Source organism: Dromiciops gliroides, chromosome 1, assembly GCF_019393635.1.
Source record: "Dromiciops gliroides isolate mDroGli1 chromosome 1, mDroGli1.pri, whole genome shotgun sequence".
Lineage (NCBI taxonomy): Eukaryota > Metazoa > Chordata > Mammalia > Microbiotheria > Microbiotheriidae > Dromiciops > Dromiciops gliroides.
Genome location: NC_057861.1, coordinates 60,629,160 through 60,648,084, shown reverse-complemented (window position 1 = coordinate 60,648,084; position 18,925 = coordinate 60,629,160). Strand labels below are relative to the sequence as shown.

The window sequence follows — 18,925 nt, the reverse complement described above, 5'->3', positions numbered from 1 at the left end:
ATGGAGATGGAAAAAAGACCATCAGGAAGACTTGGCTTATGTTTTGACTTTGACATATACTGTTTGTGTGACTGAGCCAGTTCCTTAGCTTGTGAATATCCTATGGCAGTTGTGAGTTAAACTGTAGGGCAGGTGACTAAATTATTAGCAAACATTCCAGAAAGTAAGGCCCTAATCCAGTTGTGGTAGAATTACAGATTACCAGAGACAGAAGAGACCTCAGAGGCCATCCCTAACAAAGAATCCCTTCTACAAAATCCGGAGACAGGGGAAAAGGTGTGATAAAGTACAAAACTGACTACATAGCTAACTGCTCTTAATTTGAAGCTGCCCCATGAAAAGCCCAGAAGCTTTCCATATACACAATATATAGTTTAGCAGGCCAGGGCCCATTCTTCAATTTCAATACATTTATCTTACATTATGTATTTTATTTTGCTGACAAACCAGGAATTTTAGCGGAAGTACTGACATAAGTGATGAATTTAATTTTGCTTTTTTGAAACTACTGAACTTTGCCTAGAGATTATATATATATGAGGTCAGTAGTAGCAAGTAGTCAATATACCAATTTTCCCCAGGTGGTTAAATACCTCCTTACTGATTTTACTTCTTTCTGGGTTGGATTGAGTAGCTGTGTTCATCTAGTAAACCTGAGTTACCATGAAGCAGTTCACCTTTTGGTCCCATTTACCAGACATCATTACTTAAAATTTTGCCTTTCTATTCAGAAAACAAAAACACTAGAGTACAAAGTTTATCCTGTCTAGTCTTTATCTCACAGTTCATATACCCTTAACAGGAATGACTTTTTGAGCCAGGCAAAACATCTGGGCACACCTCCACAACAAATCTGCTTTTATTCCCAGTGATACAAAAAAATAAAGATTGGGAGGTACTTCTCTGCTCACCATACTCTCTCATGAATATTGCCATAGCAGACTAGTTTCCCTGTGTTAAGTATGTCTCCAATACAATCCATCTTCCACTTAGCTGATAAAATAATTTTCCTATTAAGTGCAGATTTAACTATGATTGGCCTCGAATTTTATTTTTTATTACCCCCCGCTATCAAATATAAAAGTCCTTTTTGGCATTTAAAACCCTACAGCCACCTGACCCCTTCCTATTTTTCTAGTATTCCTCTCCACATACTCTATCATTCAGTTACACTTGCTGCTCTTCACATGAAGAAAAATAACAGGCCTAACAGATGAACCTGGTGATCACATGGGCATTTGTAACCTGACATCCAAAATTCTCTATATTCTGATCTCAATTTAAATTCCTTTACCCTCATTACACTTCAATAAACCCTACATTTTAGCCTAATTTCCAGACTGTGTTTTCTGATTTAGATGGTCTATGCTCATTTCTTCTCCCAGAAAAAATTTTCCACTTTTTCTTTTTAAAATGATTCCTTTCAGATCCAGCTCAAGAGCAGGGACCCAGGATATTAATTAAATGTGATTCACTAAGTATTTCAAAAGTGCCTATCACGAGTAAAGCACTGAGTCTGGAGAACAAAGCTAAGACACTGTCCTTACACTCATGGATCTTATTAAGAGTATATGCATGTGGCAGCTAGGTGGTGCAGTGGATAGAGCACTGGGCTTGGATTCAGGAAGACCTGAGTTCAAATCCGGTCTCAGACACTTAACACTTACTAGCTGTGTGACCCTGGGCAAAGTCACTTAACCCCAATTGTCTCACTAAAAACAAAAACAAAAACAAAAAAACAAAAGAGTATATGCATATACCCTCTGACCCAGCAATACCACTTTTGGGTCTTTTTCCCAAAGAGATCATGGAAAAGGGAAAAGGACCCACATGTACAAAAATATTTATAGCTGCTCTTTTTGTGGTAGCAAGAAATTGGAAGTTGAGGGGATGCCCGTCAACTGGGGAATGGCTGGACAAGTTGTGGTATATGAATGTAATGGAATACTATTGTGCTGTAAGAAACAATGAGCAGGAGGAGTTCAGAGAAACCTGGAGGGTCTTGCATGGGCTGATAATGAGTGAAATGAGCAGAACCAGGAGAACACTGTGCACAGTATCAACAACATTGTGTGCTGATCACCTGTGATAGACTAGATTCTTCTCACCAATCCAATGGTACAAGAAAGTTCCAAAGGACTCATGATGGAAAAGGCTCTCCAAATCCAGGAAAAAAAAGGAACTGTGGAATATGCACGCTGATTGGACCATACTATTTCTTTTGTTTTTTGGTGCTGTTGTTTTTTCTTTTTTGAGGTTTTTCCTTCTTGCTCTGATTCTTCTTGTATAACACGACTAATGCAGAAATGTTTAATGTTATATATCAGATTACCTGCTGTCTAGAGGAGGGGGGAAGGGAGGGATAAAAATTGGAAATCTTATCTAAACAAAGGCTGAAAATGCAGAGTATATGGGGGGGGGGGGGTCTCGTAAAGCAAGCTAGGTGGGGCAGTGGACAAGGCACCGGCCCTGGATTCAGGAGGACCTGAATTCAAATTTGGACTAAGACAATTGACACTTAATAGCTGTGTGACCCCTAGGCAAGTCACTTAACCCCCATCGCCTCACCAAAAACCAAAAAAAACCCCAATAAGAATAAGAATATATGCACTCTAGAATTACTAGTCGATAAGTAAGACACATGACAATGTCACAGGGAAAACCCAAACAGAGCTTTGATAGAAGCCCTTATGCCTAAGAGCCACTGAATATCTCCCCCCCCCCCCCCACTTACTGGTTGTGTAGGGATCAGACTTATGGTGCCGTGGTGAAGGATGGTGTTGAATGACTTGCTGAGGCTTGGCTGGCTGTGGTGGTGGTGGTGGTTGCCCTGGAGGTGGGTGGGCCGGTTGCTGGGGAGGGGGGGGTGGCTGCTGGATATGGGGAGGAAACTGCATGGGCTGCATGTGTAAGGGCCGTGTCGGGGGTTGGTGCTGCTGTTGCTGCTGCTGCTGCTGCAACTGTTGCTGCACAGAAGGATGGGCTGGAGGTGGGAGGGGAGGGGGAGGCTGGGATTGCACCTTCACAGAAGGGAGGAGAGGTGTGGATGGCTGCACCTTCTGTAGCTGTTGTAGGTATATCTGCATCTGCATGGGAGTGAGAGGTGGGGTAGGTGGCTCTTCATCCTCTAGCAGGACTTGGGGTGGCTGAGGCATGGGTGGCTGAGGGAGAAGGGGCTGCTGAGACAGTGCAGGTGACACAGCTGGGGGACGGGCTGGTTTGGGGGGCAGGGCAGCAGCTCGATTGCTAGGCCTGGATGGCTGCTGGGGCAGAGCATTGTGCAAAGCTGAAAGAAAGAAGCAAAATTCAATTTCAGATAACATATAGCTAACAACACTTTCTGTTTTCGGCCCTGCTGCTTAACAAAATTTATAGAGTAGTAAGCTCTCACTAGCCAGCTGGTTCTACGGGTAGTACCATTATGACAAGATCCCTAGGGAACCTTATTTCACAACTTATTTCTTTTCTCCACCCTTATCTTCTGCTCCATTGCTTACCTGGAGGAGAAACTACTGCATGCTGGTTGAGATGAGGTGGAGTGCTGTGCTCAGGTGGCTGGGGGAGGTGGGGAGGCAGCTCAGTTTGGGAGAGGTGTATGATTGGTTGGGCAAAGTGGGTGATGGGATCAAAGACACTCCCTGGGAGTGAGTGCTCGAGGACTGGCACCTGGGCAGGGATGAAGGGAGGCGGGGAGGACTTTATTGGTGGGGCTGTCTGTTGAGGGATTGAGGGAGGGGCTGGGGGTGGTAAAGGTTGCTGTTGCGGTGGCTGTGGCTGCTGGGCTGGGGGTTGCTGTTGTGGCAGCTGGGTAGTTGGTGGAGGAGGCTGCTGCTGTGTCGCCTGCTGATGGTGGTGATGGTGGTGCTGAAAAAATATATAACAGGTAAAGACTTAAGGAAAGAATAGCTTAATTTAACCCAGTCCACAGTGGATTGTGGGATCTATCCTTCTTCAATGGACAGAAGAAGCATAGTAGCCTTCCGTCCAGAAATCTAAGAAAAGGTTTTTTGTGCACAAAGCCGGCCCATCTCCAGTTACTTACCTTCTTTGGTTCCCGCCCAGGATGCCCTTTCTTTTTGGATTTTGGTGCCATCTCTGTGGAGGAGAAAAGAAGGTAAGGCTCTGGCTGAGGTAAAATCTGCCACTATCAGCTGGGGTGGTTGGTTGTGGTGGTGAGTAGCCAAAGCATTCAGTAAAAATGTTGGGTCACTGAGTTTGAGAGAAAAAGCTGTCCAGATGAGTATGGCTAAGCAATTGAACACAGACCACATTTGAGACCACAGTCATTAACCTTCCTAGACCACCTGGAAGAGGGAGGGGTTAGATCACAGAGCTTCCAGAAAAGTAGATAAGGAGATTTAACCAAGGATTTAGGACACTTCTACCACTGCCACCAGAAAAAAAAAAAGGCTCCTTCCCTTTTCTCCACCCTGCTTCAGTTGGTCTCTTCAGTTCACCCTCCTCTTTTATCTGTTTTCCCCTCCTTTTTAAAATTTCAACAAAAGCCCAGGAACCTGCCAAAGTGGGACACAGAGAGAACAGGCTCCCATCTTCTCTGCTCAAGCTCCATTCTACAGTAGAGCTCTATAGTCTTGACACAGTATCTTCAGCCACTGTCTTCCCCCAACCCTCATCCCTAGTTTCTTTTATTGTCTCTCTTTTCTGAAGAAGACCAAAAATCCATGTTGAAGGAAGCTTGTGCATTGGGTTATACAACACCCGATAAGGGCCTCCAAATACCTGCCACTGTCAGCCAGTTCCTTAGTCATGGGAGTCAAATAGCTACTTCTGAGAGGGCCTCATAAATCTGAGTCTGGCAAGGACAGGAAAGAGGCTGACAAACAGGAATGCTATAAGGCCTCCAAGTAAAAGTAGCAAGCTTCCCAGACCCAGAGAGAAAGAAATGTGTGACAGAATTAAGCTGAAACTGAGGAGTCATGGGATTTTCAAAAAATCTTGTGAAACTTCCCCCCCTGTCACTTTAGGCTACAGATCACAACTTTATCTCTGCTTTCTGATACAGTAGGAAAGGTTCCTACACTCCCAATAAGAGTGAACTCTTATTTTCCTCACTCTTATTTTCCTCACCCAGTGAAACAAGCACCTTTCAAGAATGGACTATTTTAGTCTTCATATTTCTATGCCTAGTGCAGAGGACAGTGTCTAGTAGTCAATTAATAAATATTTATTGACTGATATCCCCTTTGGTATTCGTTGTCCTCAGTGTGCCCAAACCTACATTCTTTTTTCTTCAAACCCGTCTTTTTTATAAATGTTGGTGATAATACTTTAAGGGCCTACTAATGAGAAGCCCCCTGGCCTACATTAGTGGGCTCAAACTCAAAGAGAAATCGATCTATGTGGGCTGCATATGAACTATGCCGCACTGTATTTTCATTTATTTTGTCAAAGTTTTCTCAGTTCTAGTTTAATCTAGCTCACTGGCACTCCAGGTGGAGTATGATACCTCTTGCCTATACTATGAGCAGACTGGCTGGGTCCAGAAGATTTGTCACCTCAGCAGTCCAGAGAGGACTTCACACTCCACACTAGGCATATTGCTGCTAGTCAGAAGCTGACCCACAGCTGACCTGAGCAATATTTATGAAGAAGGCCACTGAACTTAACATGTGTGACAAGAAGGGAAAAATAGAACAAGAATAGAATTGATCATAAGATTTAAAGAACTCTTAGTCTAAAACCTTTCATTTCATGGATGGGGAACCTAAAGCTACCTAAGAGGCTAAGCATACCTAAAGGGTTTGATCTCGACTATTAAAAAGGCAGCTGTGTGGGGCAGCTAGATGGCGCAGTGGATAGAGCACCGGCCCTGGAGTCAGGAGTACCTGAGTTCAAATCCGGTCTCAGACACTTAACACTTACTAGCTGTGTGACTCTGGGCAAGTCACTTAACCCCAGTTGCCTCACTAAAAAAAAAAAAAAAAAAAAAAGGCAGCTGTGTGACAGTCAAATTGAAGTATCCATTGAACTAATGTCAATCTGACAACCACCAATGAGATTCCATTTAATTAGTTTTAAAAATAAGATACATTAGAATTCTCATGCAACTAAGAAAAATAAGTTTATTTTAGCTGATACCACATTTTAAAGCAGCAATCTGATTCATCAGATTAATATTACAACCACATTAGACAAGTGAAAGATGCTTTTGCTTTTAAATGGCAACAGATCCTTATAAAAAAGTCACCTTTCTCAAATCCATTAAACTCTGTTGTTCATATTCCTGCTATGTATATTAAGTACAGAGCTCAAAAAAGTCATTTCTGGTGCTCTGGCCAAGGTGTGAAAATTGCGCAACATACAATAAAGATTTAGAGCTTTCATTGTAATACATATCACAAAATAAACCACACAAGGGATTGGGAATAAGTTTCTGGCACTATAAAATATAATATTAAGTGTCCTCTTGCTGCATTCAGTTTGACTACCATACCTTATCTGCTCCTAGTCTTAGAGCTAATCCAATTCTACATCAACATAATTAAATCATTTCAACATATAAAGTTCATGCAGTCTGAATATTTTTCTAACATTTGGGGGGGGGGGGAGAGAGAGAGAGAGGCAATTGGGGTTAACTGACTTGCCCAAGGTCACACAGCTAGTTAAGTGTCAGGTGTCTGAGGCTGGATTTGAACTCAGGTCCTCCTGAATCGAAGGCCAGTGCTTTATCCACCGTGCTACCTAGCTGCCACCCAAAACTATTATTTTTAACATTTCAAAACAAATTTTAGCTATATTAAAAAGATTAAAAAAAAAAAGTGAACTACTCCAAACTAAAATACCATAAATAACTTGGAAATGGGGATGAATACAGATAGTTAGCCTAGAATGGACTGATCCTAAATGAGAAAGAATTCTTTCTATAGCCTGGGTTGCCAGTAGTAGATGAATCACAGGCCCTTGGCAGATGGTCTTAATGGGCTGTTGGGGCTAAAAAAAAACATTTATTACCTGGTAAACTTTCTATAATCTGTTGTTGGGCATCTAAAAATCTTTCTAAGCTGGGAAGGGCTTTTGCTCTTCTGGCAAGGGCAACTTTTGTGAAAAATTCCATTACCAACTCTGAAATTTGGGTGCTTAAAATGTCATCCATAAAGTCCCAGTGCTAAGCCTACAGAAATGGTTACTCTTATTCTTTAATAATCCCTATTTATTTAGGGTCTACTATGGGTAGAACATATGCATTTGGTGCTGAGAAGAACACATGACTGAGTCTAGTAGGAGATAAGACACCAAAAAAGATAGATATGACACATTATCTTGCAATTTTAAAAAGGTTGAGGTTTGGGGGCAGCTAGGTGGCACAATGGATAAAGCACCAGCCCTGGATTCAGGAGGACCTGAGTTCAAATCCAGCCTCAGACACTTGACACTTACTAGCTGTGTGACCCTGGGCAAGTCACTTAACCCCATTGCCCCACAAAAACAAAAAAAAGTCATGAGGTCTGCCGGGGAACCTTATTAATATCCAAGAAAATCATGGTTGTGGAGTAGATGGCACATGAGTTGGGCTTCAAAGGATGGGTAGGAATTTAAATGGTAGATAGAGGGAAAAGAGCACTTTAAAGTCTAGGAGGATGAGAGCCAAGTATATTGCATCACCATCCATTTTAGTTGCTGATTGGGTGGAAATAGAGGAAAAGGTTGGAAAAGAAAGGAAGGGCCAGGCTGTGCAGAGCACTACGCTGAGAACTGAGGGAGATAAAAGCAAAACAGAAGAATGTCTCTGGCCTTTAAGAGCTTGACGTCTCATTGGGAAGATAAGAGTAGTGAGACAAAACAAGGAAAGACAAGCAAAGCAGGATGTAACTGTGGGGCAAAGGTAGGATAAGTTCAGACCATACAGAGCTCAGAAAAGGGAAATACTAATGATGAGATAGAACTACGGTGAGGAAGATTTCATGAAAGAGGTAGAATCTGATATAAGGAGTAGTGAGGCATAAGTTTAGATAGGATAAGTTCAAACTTGAGGGAGTTCTGGAAACCACTTCATTGAAATATTGTACTCCCATGTTCCAGGCAACCCCAAATAAATGCTTCCAGAATGGTCAAGCTAAAGTCTACACATAAATAAGCATATACAAAATAAATCCAAGTTAAATGTAGAGGAGGGGGAAAGCATTAGCAACTGGGAAATAAGGAAAAGCTTCAGGTGTGTAATGATTGGAATGATGCCACCTACTGGAGACTTGCTGTGGGAAAGCTCCACCATGAGGAAAATGCCTCAGAGGCATTGTGGCTTTTCCTTGGCGTCAGGAAATGACGTTTGCTCATGGGTGCTGTCTATCAAGGCTACCAGCCAATCAACTTGAGGAGCCTCCTATGGTCTGGGAGGAGACAGGAAGGAGGAAAGGGAGCCTGCGCGGAGAGCTCAGGGGCTTTTTGGGTTCCTGACGGGATGGTGGTGGCAGCAGAGGACTTCACAGGAAATTTGAGGAAAGATAGGAATGCCAGGATGTTGGAATTCTGTTCTCAATCTTTTTCTTTCTATTTTCCAACAAACCCTTAAAAACCTAAACTTGTTTTATCAGTGAGTTTAGTCAGTTTCCCCCAAAACTGGGGGAACAGATTAGAATACACATTTAGAATCTTAAATTACACAGTTGTAAGGTGTTATATAAACACAATGTTAAAGGAAACAAGAATTCTACGATGTGGAGGTGAGGAGGGAGTACATCCATGAGCATGTGCATGCACACACCCATACACATCAGGTACTAGGGACAGGCAGTATAAAGAGATAGAGTATCGTGTATGAGAGGTAGCTAGATCATACAGTACAGAATCTTGGGCAGGGGAGAAAAAAATCTTCATTAGTATAAAATGGGACAACCACTCCAAAAAAGAATTGGAAATTTACATCTCTCCCTTTTCTGAACTCTAGGCTGGTCTGAACCTATCCTCCCTTTGCCCCACAGTGACATCCTTCTTTGCTTTCCTTGTTTTGTCTCACTACTCTTATCCTCCCAATAAGACATCAAACACTTAAAAGGCCAGAGACATTCTTCTATTTTGCTTTTATCTCCCAAGTTCTCAGCTCAGTGCTCTGCACAGCCTGGCCCTTCCTTTCTTTTCCAACCTTTTCCTTTATTCCCACCTAATAATCAGCCAAAATGGATGGTGATCCAATGCACTTGGCTCTCATCCCCCTAGATCTTAAATGTTCCTTTCCCTCTTGTCCACCATTTAAATTCCTACCCATCCTTTGAAGCTCAACTCACATGCCACCTGCTCCACAAACTTTCCCTTGATTTTCTTGGATATTAATAAGGTTCCCAGGCAGATCTCATGATAGTGTAGCACTAAGAGGCCAAGTTCCCTTTCTATTCAATGATAAGTCTAGTACAATTTGTTTTATTTGACTGTGTGAATTGTGAGAAAACTATTGCATTGTTTGAGCCTAGCTTTGCATGGCTGGAATGCTGGAACATCTCTACCTACTGCTTAGAGACCCTTTACTAAGGACCTAGGTTATGCTGACAAGAAACCCAGTCAGACCCAAAGACCAACGCGAGGAATTTTCTTACAATTATAGATCCAAGCAACCCCTATGTCTTATCTGAAAACTGTCCCTGTACTAGTCAATCGATTATTGTTTCCATGTTCCTTGGATTGTATACAGATACCTGGGGAAGTGGGAAACCGCTTTTTCTGAGTTCAGGGAGTCACAGCCTTTTATTCTCTTCCACCTAAACTGTAAAAGTCTTTAATCTTTCCTCAAATTAAAATTGAGATTTCCTAATTTTATATCCTGGTTAATTGTTTTCTTTTGATTAACTGTTCTTATTTGATTGTCTTTAATGCATAAAGGTTTGTTTTCCCCCCCTGTATTTGTGGTCCAGTATGAAAGCTGAGGAAAGCCTGAAACCTATCTGTTATGCAATTGGCATGCACTGCTTAATAAACTGATATGCTTGGAAGCCTGAACCTTTGTTTCCTCAGTCATTTCATCTTTTACCTACCACAATATGTAGGGTAAGGGAAAGTAAAGAATTAAGGATTGGGGCAGCTGGGTGGCGCAGTGGATAGAGCACCGTCCCTGGATTCAGGAGGACCTTAGTTCAAATCCGGCCTCATTCACTTTACACACTTACTAGCTGTGTGACCCTGGGCAAGTCACTTAACCCCAACTGCCTGACCAAAAAAAAAAAAAAAAAAAGAATTAAGGATAATAATGAGGGTTAAGCTTGGGTGACTAAAAGAATAGTGGTGACCTTGAAAGAAATAGGGATGTTTAGGGAAAGTGTGGGTTTGTTGGGAAAGATTACAGAATTACAGAATGTGAGTTGATAGGTAGCCAACTATCTAGTTCAGTAGTTCTTAACATAGGGCCTAAATTTGGTTATAACTGTATTTCAAAAGTGATTTCCTTCATAATCCTATGCATTTGAGGAGCCAATAGGTTTTAGATTAACAAAGGGATCAAGAACACAAAAAAAGGTTCTAAGAACCACTAATCTCATTCAACACCCACATGAAAGATCCTAGCAAATGCCTACTTTGTGCTTGGTACTATGCTAACCACTGGGGATTCAAAGAAAGGGAAGGGTCATTCCTGTTCTAAATGAGCTCATGATCTAATGTGAGAAGGGGGAAAGGAGAAGATAACATGTAAACAAAATGTAAAAACAAGCTCTATACAGGACAAATTGGGAGTAGTCTCAGAGCAAAGGCCCTAAGATTAAGGAGGGCTGGGAAAGGTTTCTTACAGAAGATGGGACCCAACAAGTGTTTGTCCAGCATCTCCTTAAACATTTCTAAGGATGGGGTACTCTCCACCTCTCAAGTAAGTCTATTCTACTTTTGGACAGCTCTTAATTGCTACAAACTTCTTCCTGACATCAAGCCTAAATTGCTCTCTTTGCTACTTCTACCCAAACTCTATCAGGCCAAATAGAACAAATTTAATCTCTCATATAACATTCCTCCAAATATCTGAGGACAAATCTCATGCTCTTACTGAGCGCCTGCCTGCCCCCTACCCCCTGCCAGTCATACGCAGTTATTTTAACCTATCATCCAATATCATGATCATTCCAGTTTATCAAAAACCTTCTTCAACCATTATGCCTAGAATTGAAAAAAACTCCAGATGAGGTTCAACCAGAGCACAGTGGGACTATCATCTTCCTATTCCTGGGAGTTATGGCCCTTCTAATGAAGCCCAAGACAGCAATAGCTTTTTTGGCTACTAAAACACTCCACTGAATAATATTAAGCCTGAGGTCAACTAAAACCTCCAGATCTTTTTCAGAATGGCTGTCTCATTTTATACTTGTGAAGGTGATTTTTTTCCTATTCAAGCCTTTATATTTATCCCTATAAAATTGTATCTTATTAGATTTAGCCCAATACTTTAGCCTGTCAAAACCCTTTTGGATGATGACTATCATACCAGTGTATTACCCATCCCTCCCACTTTTGTCATCTGCAAATCTGATAGGCACACATTTTATTCCCGCCTTTATACAAATAAAGCACAATCCCTGAAGGACCCCACTAGAGACTCCTGCCACATGAACACTGAACAGTTTACAACTACTCTTGGGAGTATAGCCACCCAACAATTCTGAATCTAAGTATTCTTTCTCCATCTTTTCCACAAAAATGGGTTTGGATACTTTACCTGTAACGATTGGAATAACGCCACCTGCTGGATACTAACTGTAGAAGAGTTCTGCCCATGAAGCGAAGGTCTTTGAGGGCAAGACCAGGAGTCTTTGGTATCAGGACGTGACGCGGACTAGTGGGAGGAGGAAGGAAGAGACCGGCGCTCGGTCTCACGCTCTTTCCTCTGGACTCTGGCGGAGAAGGGAGCTAGAAATGCGCTCTCCCTTTAATAGATAGGAATCTAGGCCTTTCTCTCTCTCTTTATCAAATTCTTATTCTCCTTAATAAATGCTTAAAAGTCTAACTCTTGCTAAAGCTTATAATTTATTGGCGACCACTCATTAGATATTTTAGACAGTTTAGCTAGAATTTTAACCCTTAACAGATGGCTGACCACGAAGAGGAAAGCTAAACCTCAGTCTTCTTCTGATCTTCTGGTTGGGTAAGAAATTTCCCCTCCCTCTCCCTTTAACTGCTAAGTACTGGTGTACTGGCTGTGTTTTTCCTTTAAATTTTTTCGAATGGACCTTTTAAACTCCCTAATTATCCTATTTTTGATTTTAGTCTGTTTAACCAGACAAATGGGAGATAAGATCATGTTAATGCTTTGTTTTTGTGGATTTTCTATTTTTCTTTTTATTTTTTGTTAAAAGAGCCAGCAACTTACTCACACAAGGAAATATCTCTCCCTCTCCCAACCATGCTTTTTCAGAGAAACCTGAAGAGATTCCCGCAGCTTTTCCCAGTTCTAACACTAATTGTTGCTTTAATTTTGCATGCCTGGAGGCAATGACCCACCCTCTAGAAGCTTTTAATCCCCTAGCACCTGGAGGCAAAGTGGGGGAAGAGGAATCCAGGCCTGAGTTCAAAATCAAGTCTGATTCAAATTGCTCTGGTCCCTCCCCTCCTCTCCAGACCCCACCCTCTACTCCTCCTATGGCCAAGCCCATAGCTTCCCCTGCCTGGGAAGTCCAGAGATCTGATGCGCATGCTCAACTTTTTTCTACCTGCATTTGCAGCTTCAGGCTCAGCCCTTCCCTGGCCTGGCTGTGCTTTTGAGACAATCTTAGAAAACTCTTTAAATTCCAGATATGCTCGTTTTGTTCATAATTTTGCTAACCTGCTTTTGTCTTTAATTAGTAATCTTATAAAGCATTTGTATGGTGAAAAGCCCCGACAGACAATATAGAGGGGTTAAAGAAGAAAAACTTAGGCTGAATAAGAATGACAATCAACATAGTTCAAGACTCTGCTTCTTTTGCCATGGAAGGGTATATATTTTACAGAAATGTAGAAGTAAGCAGCAAGGTATTGATATGAGTATTGGGGATTTTAGATATTGGAATCAAGAGTGTTCTGAATTCACTCAGATTATTAATGTCAGTTCAGAGGTTACATAGGATTTCTATGCTATTACATATACATTTTGGAATTAATGGTATAGGTTTATTTTCATAGAGATTTTAATGCTTTTTGAGATTGTGTCTTATACTTAGTTTCTAAAACAAGGAGAATATTTGTAAAAGCTTTTTATAGTCATGCGATCAAGTTTATATTTTGTTATACTCTTATTAATATTAAGTTCATATTCATTTAGATTTCCCTAGTTTGAATTTCATTGTCTTTTTATTATTCCACATGTATTTTCTTCTATTCATTCATCTATCTAATTTTGAAACATGGTTTTGATTTCATAATACAATGTTAATTCTAGGAGTATTGTGCTCCCATATTCTGAGTTATTTGTTTTTGCTATTTTTTCTCAACTGATTATTTGATCAAACTCTTTAAAGCATTTCCCTGGCAAATTGTTTGCCATGGCAAGTGTAAATTGATTCTAGAAGTATTATTTTTGATAAGCATATTCCAAAAAAAAAAAAAAAAAGAGGGGAACATTTGTAAAAGTTTTCTTTGAGATTGTGTTGTGCTTTAACTTATATTTAAATATGTTCTGATTTTTCACAAAAGTGATTGTATACTAAGTAAAAAAAGGGGGGTATTATTTGAAATTGTTGCATAATTATATATTGTGTTCTGAGTCAAGATGTATTCGCATTTTTTGCAATCATTTATTATCCTCAATTTTAAATCCATATGAGACTTGGATTATGGGAACTTATCATTTAAGACATTAATTGCCTTTATTCTGAGTTATCAGATGCCAGTTGGCCAAGATGCCATCCAATCACAAGAGGAATACATGCAAGAGCAGACACTGAACTGTCACATGAGGGGAGACATGCATGAAATCAAGGTATGGCCGAGGGAACGGCTTTTGACTAATGTTGAGGTTGGATTCTCTTGGTTTAATATTTTATTTTATTTTTCCCCACAATATTGTACAGATGGCTGGAAGTATTGATCCCACCCATCTCACTTCTACACCTGGCTTCTATGCTCCCTATATGCCTGATGCCATGGACATCTCAATCCCATGCATCTGATTAAGTCTGACTCAGTTTCCTCCAATATGTTCGGTGGCATGGACATATATTCCATCCACCTATTTTAAGCCTGGCATACTGTATGGACAGTATATACTGCTCAAGTGTGGGAGTGCTCATATCCCATCATTTCTCTGTTCTTTTATGGTAACACCCATAATTATCTCAGGTGTCATGATAAATACACTGTTGAATTTGGACTTGACATCTGTTACCAATTATATTAGATTTTTAATTTCTCATAATGGCATGAGGATAATTAGGCAGATGATGCAAAAAGTGATGAAACAAAGATAAAAATTATTTTCAATAATTAATGTTGCAGCAATTGTCTTCTCAATTACCCTCCATAAGGGGGGACTATAATAATATTATAATTTTAAAGAATGGTTCAATTTTTGTTTTATTGTATGTTTCACATGTTAACAACTAAGATTCTGTATTCCCTTAGACATGTTTTTGAGAACTTTCATTGTTTGATTTGATTATTGACAAAGCTATTTTAAAGTTGTGTTAAGCTCAATTTTGTAGGAAGTTTTCCTGGCTGATTACCAGCATCTACACCTCAACCCCTGAAAAGACTTCCATTCCACGACTACACCTAGAGGACATCTAAGAAAAGACTTTCAGAGACTTTAAATGAACAGTTTTGATTTGTTGTTTTTGTTGTTTTTTTCTTTCTGTTATAATATACACCATCTGTAACATGTATTCTCTGCAGAGGCCCTCCCTTTGCAAGACTAATGTCAAAGCGTCGGTTCATGAGGACAAAAAAAAAAAAAAATCGCCCCTCTGGACAAAACTTTCCTCTCTTCCTTTTCTATATTGTTGTTCACATATTATTAGTTAGCAATAGTTATTATATTCTTTTTACTGTTCCGTCAAGGAAACATTTTGTTTCTTGAGGAACAACAGGGGGGACTGTAACGATTGGAATAACGCCACCTGCTGGATACTAACTGTAGAAGAGTTCTGCCCATGAAGCGAAGGTCTTTGAGGGCAAGACCAGGAGTCTTTGGTATCAGGACGTGACGCGGACTAGTGGGAGGAGGAAGGAAGAGACCGGCGCTCGGTCTCACGCTCTTTCCTCTGGACTCTGGCGGAGAAGGGAGCTAGAAATGCGCTCTCCCTTTAATAGATAGGAATCTAGGCCTTTCTCTCTCTCTTTATCAAATTCTTATTCTCCTTAATAAATGCTTAAAAGTCTAACTCTTGCTAAAGCTTATAATTTATTGGCGACCACTCATTAGATATTTTAGACAGTTTAGCTAGAATTTTAACCCTTAACATACCTAAAGTTTGGCTACAACTACTTATACTATATCTAAGGCACTCCCCTCACCAACTAGTTTAATAATTCTGTCAAAAAGAAAAAGGTTATTCTGGCATGACTTGTAATTGAAGAAGCCATGCTGATTAACTATAATTACTATTTCCCTTTCTAGCCTAGTCATGTCTTCAATGATTCATTTTAACTTTTTCTCCAGGAATCGAATTAAGTTCACTGGCCTATAGTTTCCAGAATGTTCTCTTCTTTTTAAAAATCAGAACAATATCTGCCCTTCTATAATTTTATGGTACCTCTAATATTTTTCATGACCATTCAGATAGTACTCACAGTGGCTCAGCAATCTCATTTGCTGTCCCCCCCTCCCAGAACCTGGGGGTGGTAGTTCATGTGGGTCAGTTGAGCTGACTTTATTCAAAGCAGGTAGGTGCTCTCTTACTATCCCGTTATCTGACATATCAGTTCCCTGTTATTTTAATTTTAAAATTTCCAGAGTAAAGATTATTCTTTCTTGGGGCGAAAAACAAACAAAATAAAAATTGAGCAGCTGCCTTATCTACCCCAAGACAAATATACTTTGTATAGATTGTATGTGAGATGTTTATGGAAAAATAGTCAAGGGAACAGATTAACAATCATTTCACTAAGCTGGAACGATAGGCAAAACCCAACAAGATCATATTTAACTTTAATTTTGCACTTAGGTAAAAAAAATTTATGGGCAGAGGGGAAATAACCCATTAAGAAGGCACAAGAAAAGAGATTCATGTATTTAACTGAGCACAACATGAATATAAACCAAATGGTATAACCTATATGCTTAAAAAAGATGAGGTCCATTTAAGTAGCATTAAGAGAACTATAGGGTCTAGTTCAAAGGAAATAATAGTCCAGTGCAAACCTGAAGTCACTTGTATGCTTACTTCTGGGTACTTCTGGTTATAAGAGAGAGAATGAATAAACTAGAATTTGTCCAGGCAAGAGTCACAAATGTCAGAGAAAGGAAGCTGAAGAATAACTGAAGGACATAATAGCTATCATTAAACAAATGAAGTATTGTCATGTAGAAAGGAAGACTTTTAAAATTTTGCTTAGTTTTCAAGTTCTGTGATTTTCTCTAGTACTCAACAGGGAGGTACTAAAGGTTTCTGAGCTAAGGGGAAAACATAGGGTTTTGTAAGCCTGGCATATAAGGTTGTTTACAACCTTTAATTTAGCCTCTAATTTACCTTTTTCTGTCTTAAATCCTGTTGTCCCCTTTTAAACTCTTTAGTCTCACCAGCCTAATCTCCAATTTAGACACATTTTTTGTCTAGTAGCAGTATGATCTAACCTTGAGGAAAGTGAGATGGATACAGTGATGGCTATAGGAAAAGAGTGGATACACAAACACAAACACACACACACTACAAAATATTATATAGTGTAACGATTGGAATGGCGCCACCTGCTGGAGACTTACTGTAGAAGAGTTCCGCCCATGAAGCGAAGGTCTTTGAGGGCAAGACCAGGAGTCTCTTCTTTGGCGTCAGGAAGTGACGCGGGCTAGTGGGAGGAGGATGGAAGAGACTGGCGCTCCGTCTCACTCTCTTTCCTGGGGACTCTGGTGGAGAGCAGAGCTAGAAATGTGCTCTCCCTTTAATAGATAGGAATCTAGGCCTTTCTCTCTCTACCAAATTCTTATTCTCCTTAATAAACGCTTAAAAGTCTAACTCTTGCTAAAGCTTATAATTTATTGGCAACCACTCATTAAATATTTTTAGACAGCTTAGCTAGAATTTTAGCCCTGTACAATAGTAACATAAATGAAAAATATAAAATCTTTATCTACCTCTCTATGGCATTACAAAGAGATGAAAGCTAGATGCCGATGTTAGAGTCATCATCACCATCTAAGACTGGCCCAAGCGGGGCAGAATTGAAATTTTTGGTTAAGAAAACAAAATGAGTATAGAAAATAGCCTTTCATCTTTTCTTTCCCCTTAAGAGATGTCCAACAATATAATACAATGACTACAACAACACAAAAGAGGCAGAGTTTCTATATAGAATATTTCCGCTTAACTTTTTCTGTGTCACAAAGGAAGGCAAGGTGGTAGTATTAGGACATGACTGATGTAAAGAAAAAAAAAAAAGACACCAAAAATATTCCAAGTTTTTTGGGATATCTTTTCCTCATTAGAAGGTATAATCTTGGGGCAGCTAGATGACGCAGTGGATAAAGCACTGGCCCTGGATTCAGGAGTACCTGAGTTCAGATCCGGCCTCAGACACTTAATACTTACTAGCTGTGTGACCCTGGGCAAGTCACTTAATCCTAATTGCCTCACCAAAAAAAAAAAAAAAAAAAAAAAAAAGCAGGTATAATCTTTATCCGATTACAATATTACTATTCCACTATAATATATTTGAATTTTAACATTAAAAACTTCAGAATACTTTAACATTCAGTTCTCACAACTAAAACAAAACAAATACATGTGAGCAATAAAATTAAGTGGGTAAAAAGAGTACTGCAATGGAATTCAGAAAATGTGAGTTCCAGTCTAACTAGACATTAGGCAACTTTGTTAAGAGATGCAGTAATAAAGGGTTATATTTTCAGATATAGGCTAGCATATATAACTTGTGTGGCCCCTGCCAACTCATATATCCTCCCAGGATTTCAGCACTATAACTTGTAAATAAGGAGTTGAAGTATATGGTTTGGAAATGACTTCTAAAATGAAACATTTTATGATTCTAATTTTATACCAAATAGAAGCCCAGGGCCTCTATTCTGAGTTTTCCATTCACTGATTCAATACATATAATAGATAAACTTTGATTTTAACCCTAATGAAAACAATAATAACCTCACATTTATATGATGCCTATGGCCTAAAAATGTCTTTCATTTTATCTAACCCAAGTGATGATTAGAAACAAAGGAAAAGCAAAAAAAGAAGAGCCATTTAAAGGTGCTTAAGGCAAGGATTCTTAATCTTGCTCTTCTGTCATGGAACCTTTTGGCAATCTGATAAAGCCCAATGCCCCCAGCCTTTAAGAATAATTTTTAAATATATAAAATACATAGGATTATAAGGAAAACCAATTCATTTGAAATGCATTTATTAAACAAAACAAGTTCATGTATTCCAAGGTAAGAACCATTGGCCTAGGGTCTTACTGTGGAATAGAACAGCTCTACTGTGCTTATGATTCATCAGATGAAATGTAGAGATTAACTGAGTCAAAAGTAGACTGGTAAGGAGAAGGGAAGCCTCCTTCAGCAATATACTTCACTATAGCTCCAATTTTCTCTCAAATGTTACCAATGCAAATGATATGGTCATCCATTCGTTGGGCTTACCAGTTATGTGTATGTACCACACTGCTATTTCTCACTTCCTGTTTGTATATCTTAAGTTTTTAAATATGTTGTGAGGTTCTGGAGATAAGAAACAAATCTTCATCTTCATTCCAGGTAAGTGCAATGAACAGTTGTTAAGTGTTTCTCATGTGTAAAACACTGTGCTGAAGGTAATAAAGATGGCTATAAGACCAGTCCTATTCTGAAGAA

The 18,925-nt window shown here is 39.7% G+C and overlaps 1 protein-coding gene across 1 annotated transcript in view; it reads right to left on the bottom strand.

Annotated features, from left to right (window-relative positions):
- Positions 1–18,925, bottom strand: part of BRD4 (bromodomain containing 4) — a 91,567-nt gene that overhangs the window by 9,578 nt on the left and 63,064 nt on the right. Inside the window, 3 exon segments of the mRNA XM_043988886.1 lie at positions 2,735–3,286; positions 3,498–3,864; positions 4,043–4,099. Coding sequence (XP_043844821.1) covers positions 2,735–3,286; positions 3,498–3,864; positions 4,043–4,099 — 976 coding nt within the window.